At 41.4% G+C, this 8,109-nt stretch overlaps 1 protein-coding gene across 2 annotated transcripts; it reads left to right on the forward strand.

Annotated features, from left to right (window-relative positions):
- The first annotated feature begins 1,226 nt into the window (after window positions 1-1,226).
- LOC134910371 (uncharacterized) lies at window positions 1,227-7,882 on the forward strand. 2 transcript variants are annotated; one of them, XM_063918314.1, is made up of 3 exons: window positions 1,227-1,671; window positions 4,032-4,170; window positions 5,399-7,882. In XM_063918314.1, exons 2-3 carry the CDS (start codon window positions 4,102-4,104, stop codon window positions 7,310-7,312), a joined length of 1,983 nt encoding a protein of 660 aa, XP_063774384.1. In that variant the 5' UTR covers window positions 1,227-1,671; window positions 4,032-4,101; the 3' UTR covers window positions 7,313-7,882. The 2 variants fall into 2 exon arrangements, with proteins under 2 accessions (XP_063774384.1, XP_063774383.1); XM_063918313.1 differs by having other exon boundaries at window positions 4,035-4,170.
- The last annotated feature ends 227 nt before the right edge of the window (window positions 7,883-8,109 follow it).

Consider the following 8,109-nt stretch of genomic DNA (forward strand, 5'->3'; position numbering starts at 1 on the left):
AGAAAGATTTCTTCAGAGCAGGTGCTGCTGAGGGAAGAAACGGAGACTTACCCGCTGTAGCGGTGGATATCCATGCATCTAGAGCTTCCCCAAAGAGAGCCTGACCTGTATAGGGTAGGGACTCCACACTTCTTCTGGATTTCGCGTCGGCCGACCACAGGCGCAGCCACAGTCCCTGACGATCTGAAACAGACATGGAAGATATTCCCGCAGCCATGAAACCCAGGCCTTTCATGGATTCTACAATAAAACCTGCAGAATCATGTATGTTGCGTAAATACAATGAAACGTCATCCCTATCCATCTTATCCAAATCCTCAAGTAAGGTAGCCGACCACTTTACTATTGCCGTTGCAATCCATGTAGTAGCAATAGTGGGACGTAATATGGCCCCTGAAGCAGTATACATTGATTTAAGCGTGTTATCAATTTTCCTATCAGCCGGCTCCTTTAAGGCGGTAGATCCTGAAACAGGTAAAGCTACCTTCTTTGAGAGTCTGGACACAGAGGCGTCAACAATTGGCGGGTTTTCCCATTTTTTTCCTATCCTCCTCAGGGATCTGGAATTTTTTCTCGGGGATTACCCATGCTTTTTCAAATATAGCATTCAATTCCTTTGACACAGGGAAGGTTAGCGAGGCTTTTTTATTTTCAATGAAAAAAGCCTCCTCAACCTGCTCAGGTGTGGTATCATTAACATTTAACACATCCCTGATAACCTCTACCAACAATTGCACCCCCTTTGCAAGAGATGTGGATCCCCGCAACACATCCCCGTCACCATCTGTTGTGTCGGAATCGGTATCCGTGTCGTCTTGTGTGACATGCACAAGCGCACGTTTGTGGGGGTATATAACGAGGCGTCCTGAGGTACCAGAACCAGGCCATACTGCCATAGAGCTCTGTAATACCTGGGTTGCAGTTTCATTACTTGCAACCCTGTCAGAAATCTGAGAAATCCAAGATTTGATAGAGGAAAACCACTCTGGTTCCCTTGCTGGTATCTGTGCTAAACCAGTGCTATCCTGATTACATGGAATGGGATCATCCTGGGAGGATAAATCCTCTGCAGCATATGACACAGTGTCCCTGGACATAGCTAAAGGAGACCATTAAACACTCCACACACACACACACACACACACACACACACACACACACACACACACACACACGTGGGGGCAGAGTTTCCCTCAAGAATGGCAAGAGAGACACAGAGATCGGAGCCAACCCACTGTGATACGAGTGTGATATGAAAGGGTGAGAGTGGGGTTTTCTGACTGACTTCCATTTTGTGCCGCAGTAACTATGCCATATAATGACAAGAGAATAACAAGGGTGTTTGTCTTATGAAAGGGTGTTTGTCTCATGCTAGAAGAAGGATTCTTAGAATAGACAAGGACTCGTGTTGTTATTTTCAGTTTGTTATAGACAAGGACTAATGTTGTCATTTTCAGTTAGATAAGATGTTTCAGAACCCCCGGAATGTACCCACATTTGGATAGATTGTGTTTTTTTTAGTTTTGTATAAAGGACGGGGAATGTTAGGGGAATTTCGGAATCCACCTGAGACGCTAGCAGATGTGCTGCGTGTGAATACCGAATTTCCCCTTGAGACGATAGTCCTGAGATTCCCCGATCCAGAGTGCTCAAGTGATGCTACAATATTCGGTAAGATATTGATGTAGTTTCTTGATATTATACCTATATTTATGATTATGTATTAATAACTGACGAAAATACTATAAGAACTAATAAATTATTTACTATTTGAGACATAAAAGTGTTGTTTGTTTTGCTGCATTAAAGTGTAAGCCTGTTCTGGGCAACAGTGAGCGCAGAATGTATTGAGCAATCTCACACACCCTAGTTCTATACAGCAAGACATTTTTGGCGTAGTCGGCAGGATCTATGTTTTCTTATATCTCGGTGTAGGATACTTATAGTGTAAAACGCTTTTGTACAGTGGTGGGTCCTGGCCAGACTTACCTCTGTGCAAAGTTTTGTCAATTGGCAGGTTGCCAAGTTTTCGCCAATATATAACAACATAGCACGGTAAGGATGTTTCGTAAGGGAAAAAAGGCTGGAGCGGAGCAAATCACCGTCCCAGGGTGGACTGAAAGTCCCTACAATATTATAGCACAGGAGTTATTAACGTCAGGTTTAGCAGAATCATGGGATGGTAAACTCAAGAATGTAGAACCCCTCGATGTTGTATTGTACTTGAGGGGGTCCCTGCCAAGGCAGGTGATGTAATGGCGCTGGGAAGACGGTGCTGGATACTAGTATCAGCATACCGTGCAGAACCCCTCGATGTTGTATATGTACTTGAGGGGGTCCCTGCCAAGGCAGGTGATGTAATGGCGCTGGGAAGACGGTGCTGGATACTAGTATCAGCATACCGTAAAATGCACCAAAGATATCAGCAGTTACAATCACATTATTTAGATATAGAACAAACAGTAATTGAACAAGGAAAGATAGGATTGTTACAGTGCAGCAATCAGATGTTATCAGAAAAAGCCCAGAAATATCAGATTGTACGAGCAATTATTGCTTCTGCCGATCTTCAATGGGATCCCGATACATGGGATGGTGATGTATGGGATAGTAGTAATGGGGAGGAGGGAGAGGACAAGGGGGGATGGGATCCTCCCAATCCTGTCATTGACCCTCCTGGGGCAAATGCTTGTCCTGTCTCGCGCAGGCAATTAACTAAGGTTGCAGAAGGTGGAGGGCAGGCAGTCCTCAAAGAGAAAATGATACTGCAAGATTTCACTCAAAATGAAGTTCTGGAACTATTGACCAAAATTTCACAACGCCCCGGGGAAGGCGTCCTTACCTGGCTGGTCCGTTTGGTAGAGGATGGCGCTGGAGGGGTTGATGTAGATAGACAAGATGTTGCAAAATTTGAAGCCTACTGCTCCTCCCGAGGAACAGGAAGATTCAGAGGGTGATGCATAGGTAGCCAGCCAAGCCCCTGTATGGATTCGTCATGATGAGAGACCTTATGTCAAATTAGGAATCCATTGGTCACGGGGCAATGTACAAGAGGTCCCCGCGTTAATTGACACAGGGGCGGAGGCTACCCTAATATATGGAAATCCCAATAGATTTAAAGGACCCCGAATTAAAATTGCAGGGTTGGGGGGGTCGAGTAACTGAAGGGGTACAGGTGGAAATACCTCTAAAAATAGGAAATTTACCTATTAAGAAATGCCGAGTACTAATAGTACCCATTAGAGAATATATTATAGGCATTGATGTTTTAAAAGGACTGACCCTTTATTTAGATACAGGAAAATTTTGTTTTGGAGTCAGAAGTAATTGTATTCAGGCCAGACCTATTGTGGTGGGAAAAGTAAAAATGCCCCCAGTACATGTCCCACCTGCAACTAAATTAATTGCAATGAAACAATATCGTATACCGGGGGGCCATCAAGAAATAAGCAAAACCATTAAAGAATTAATGGATACAGGAGTGGTACGATATACCACTACTGCTTGGAATAATCCGGTATGGCCAGTGAAAAAGAGCGATGGCTCCTGGCGCATGACTGTGGATTATAGAGAACTGGAAGAATCACCAGTAAAATGGGGTAAACCTTATTCTGAGTTAAGCGACAAATCTCAATGTCACACATGGTTTACAGATGGATCCGCACGTTATGTTGCGGGAAGAAGAAAGTGGAGATCAGTTGCGTTTAATCCCTGCATGTCTAAGACATTAGAAATAGAAGGGGAAGGAAAGAGTAGCCAATATGCCGAATTATTTGCAGTATATTTGGCCCTTAGACAGGAAATTGGAGGTGAATGTAATATTTATACTGATTCATGGTCAGTAGCCAATGGATTAGCCACATGGATGATGAGCTGGAAGAAACATGATTGGAAAATTCATGGGAAAGGGTTATGGGGAAAGGAAGTCTGGGAGGACATTGAAGTTATCACTAAACAAACAAAAGTAACTGTATTCCATGTTGATGCACATGTACCATTAGACTCACTTGAACGTTTGTTTAATTCACAAGCAGATGCACAAGCCGCCATTGCTAAGTCATCTCATGAGCCAGTGGCAGGAGAGACGAAGGAATTGGAATCATGGTTGCAGGGTACAGCCCTTTGGGCACACCAAAAGAGTGGACATCTGGGAGAAAAGGCAACTTACAGGTGGGCGCAAGAAAGGGGTATTCCCCTCACATTGGACATTGTGAAATCTGTGATTTTACGTTGTCCCTTGTGTCAACACTCCCAAAAGAGGGAAGTGCCCCATACTGTAATGGGCCATATTGGAAGAGGTAAGTTACCTGGACAAATCTGGCAGATGGACTTTATTGGACCCCTGCCAGAAAGTCGAGGGTGTAAATTTGCATGTACAGCAGTAGATACATACTCAGGATTAATGGTAGCTTTCCCCTGTAAGACTGCTACACAATGGAGTACTATTAGGACACTTGAGATTATAGTACAATATTATGGTATGCCCTTACAAATTCAAACAGATAATGGTAGTCATTTTACGGGACAACAGGTAAAAGACTATGCTCAGGAACATAATATTGAGTGGTTATACCACATGCCCTATTACCCGCAGGCGGCAGGGTTAATAGAAAGAATGAATGGGTTGCTAAAATCCACCCTAAAAAAGGTTAATGGGTCTGAGAAGTTTGGACAATGGAGAGATAATATCTCAGAAGCTTTACAGATAATAAATAACCGACCATTGACAGAATCCACAACTCCTCTGATGAGGATGCTGACCCCCAATTTATCAATCAAGGCAGCACATAAAGTAGAAAGCCTTATTTATTGGAAAATTCACGAAAAGGCGATAGAACCGTACAGAGCTACGCCCATGTCGGCAGGGTTGGACATGTATGCTATAAACCCTGATGTTATTGTTCCTTATGGGATTAAGGTTATACCTACTGGGATAGGTTGCAAAATGCCTTCTAATCATTATGGACAGTTGTCAACCCGTTCTAGTATGGCAAAGAATGGAATAATAGTGATAGGAGGAGTAATTGACCCCGACTATCAAGGAGAAATTAAAATAGTTGTGATGAATTTGAGCCCAGACCCCTGCGTAATCTGTGAAGGGGACCGAGTGGCACAATTGTTAATAATACCCATTTTGATAGAGCCTATCCAATTGGGAGAAGCTTCAACCGAACTTACTGTTCGAGGAGACAAAGGTTTTGGTTCATCTAACACTGTGAATGTAGGAGCAAAAATCTGGGTACAGAAGCCTCAAGGGCCGCCTGAACCGGCTGAGGTTATAGCTGTGGGAAAAGACAGAGTACTCTTAATAATGAAACCAGGACAAGAGAAATGGGAATATGTACCTCAAGAAAAATGTTATTTGCGAGAGTAACTTACACTTATTTTGTACCTATAGATTGTCGTGAGGCTCAGTCTTGGAATCCTTGGAATTGTATTATTGGTCGTCCCCTCTAGTACATGGACACCTGGTTTGAAGATAGAGAAACGAGAGTTGCATACTGTATGGTGGGGATGGAACAATGCCACCATACCAAGAACCCAAGATAATTTCACTTGTCAGGCCAATCAGCGCTGTGCTAATATAGTAAATATAACAATTCCAGGAACGATGTGGGCTGGACCGCCTGATCCACAAAGAAACAGATATCGACCTACATTTGCCTTACATCAGTCAGAAGGCAATATCACAATTAATGCTGCAGTAAATATAAGTTGCTGCTCCAAACCTTATAGGTTCCGATTTCTCCCTAAAGAAGAGAAGAATAAAGAATATAAGAATTGTTCTAAACAAGGAGCAACCACATTTCGGTTAGCTGTAAAAGACGTTTTAATTTTGGTATGTCATAATGCTGCTGAAATAAAAAATCGAACGTGGTGGGCACAAGATTTAATGTTTATTGATATCAATGCATCACGAATCGATATTGGACATGTTAAAAGATTACCATCTACATGTGAAAATGTAGGTACACAAGCTCAAAAGACTGTGTTAGTCACACAAGTTGTTTTCCCTCCCAATAATAGACAATGTATATCCCGGCAACGACGTGCCTGGTATGATACATTGTTGGGAGGATATGGGACTCTAACAGGAGTATTAAATGGGATAGATATTGAAACATTAGCCAATAGGATGCATAGCGCCGGTAGTAAATTAAATGACGGACTTACATTACAAGCAAAATGGATGCCTACTATTTTTGAGCCAGCCAAAATATCGGCTGGAATAGATACTTTAATGAACCAGCTAATTAATGCTAGTAATGATTTTGCTGTTGGATTTGATACCAACATTACTAAATTTATAAATTGGACCATCTGTACACTACAGACTATGTATGAGCAACAACAAAAAGGCGTTATGCAAACTATGCTAATGACCGGAAATGAACAAGTATGGAGAACAATTTTTAATACAAGTGTGTCCAGGGACACTTGGATACACTTGGAAGCTGCTAAAATGATTTGTAATGACACCATATGCCAAGGTATTTTAACTATGTATAATGTAACCAAAGTTATTCAAATGTGTAAATATATTGTAATGCCTTTGTTGTTAGGACCATCTGGTGGAGAATGGTACTGGTTCCCCACTATGAAAGGAGAATATATAGATGAGAATAATAGAACTCATGATTTGAGTATTTGTACACCCACTTTACAAGGCAAGATATGTAGAGTACAATCTGCAGTTTATGAACCTTGCTTATTAGAGAATGGAGTAAATTTATGCAAATGGATAGTTCTACCTTTGTCATATACAATGATGATGGCGGTAGCCCCACAAGAAGTATGTTTGGTAACTGATACACCAGCCATACCTGGAATGGTAGTTCCATTTTCCGTATGTATTAGTAATGTTAGTTCCTTAACCTGGGAAAATGAGACATTTATATTGTATGCTGACCGTGAAGAACATGTTCCAAAATATTGGAGTCCACAAAATTTAAGTATTCCCCAATGGGATTTGAAGTTAGATAAACTACATACAATTATGAAACAATCCAAAGTTGTTGAAGATCATATCAAATATCTCAATCAATCTATTGTAAGTCATCAAGTGACAACAACAATAATTGCTGATCAATTACAGAAAATTGGTTCTGATGTCCAGGATGCAACTTCTCATCATAGGTGGGACTTGTTTACTGGATATTCTCCGTCTGCATCCAATATGCTAAATTTTCTGATACATCCTGTTCTCATACTGTGTATAATAATAATAATTTTATCTATTTGGAACTGTGTGGTATTTTACCGCATATGTTGTAAACGACAAAAGGTTGTAATGGCAAGTTATGCGTTATAATTGGAATCAGTCAAGGGCCGTTTGTGATACGAGTGTGATATGAAAGGGTGAGAGTGGGATTTTCTGACTGACTTCCATTTTGTGCCGCAGTAACTATGCCATATAATGACAAGAGAATAACAAGGGTGTTTGTCTTATGAAAGGGTGTTTGTCTCATGCTAGAAGAAGGATTCTTAGAATAGACAAGGACTCGTGTTGTTATTTTCAGTTTGTTATAGACAAGGACTCGTGTTGTTATTTTCAGTTAGATAAGATGTTTCAGAACCCCCGGAATGTACCCACATTTGGATAGATTGTGTTTTTTTTAGTTTTGTATAAAGGACGGGGAATGTTAGGGGAATTTCAGAATCCACCTGAGACGCTAGCAGACGTGCTGCGTGTGAATACCGAATTTCCCCTTGAGACGATCGTCCTGAGATTCCCCGATCCAGAGTGCTCAAGTGATGCTACAATATTCGGTAAGATATTGATGTAGTTTCTTGATATTATACCTATATTTATGATTATGTATTAATAACTGACGAAAATACTATAAGAACTAATAAATTATTTACTATTTGAGACATAAAAGTGTTGTTTGTTTTGCTGCATTAAAGTGTAAGCCTGTTCTGGGCAACAGTGAGCGCAGACTGTATTGAGCAATCTCACACACCCTAGTTTTATACAGCAAGACACCCACACAAAGCGCTTTCAGCAAAGGGAGACCCCTTGTCAGCGCAAACTATGTACCTTAATAGGAGACACAGTCGGTTTACAGCCTCCCCTCCCCCTTCTACAGCCCCTGGAACGCTGCTGGG

This window comes from Pseudophryne corroboree, chromosome 4, assembly GCF_028390025.1.
Source record: "Pseudophryne corroboree isolate aPseCor3 chromosome 4, aPseCor3.hap2, whole genome shotgun sequence".
Classification (NCBI taxonomy): domain Eukaryota; kingdom Metazoa; phylum Chordata; class Amphibia; order Anura; family Myobatrachidae; genus Pseudophryne; species Pseudophryne corroboree.

What these genes read in the sequence shown, in the direction of transcription:
- LOC134910371 (XM_063918314.1), top strand. Translation starts at nt 4,102, where the DNA reads ATGGTTGCAGGGTACAGCCCTTTGGGCACACCAAAAGAGTGGACATCT. An exon ending in GGAGAAAAGGCAACTTACAG is followed by an intron (nt 4,171 to 5,398) that starts GTGGGCGCAAGA and finishes TTGTACCTATAG; the next exon opens with ATTGTCGTGAGGCTCAGTCT.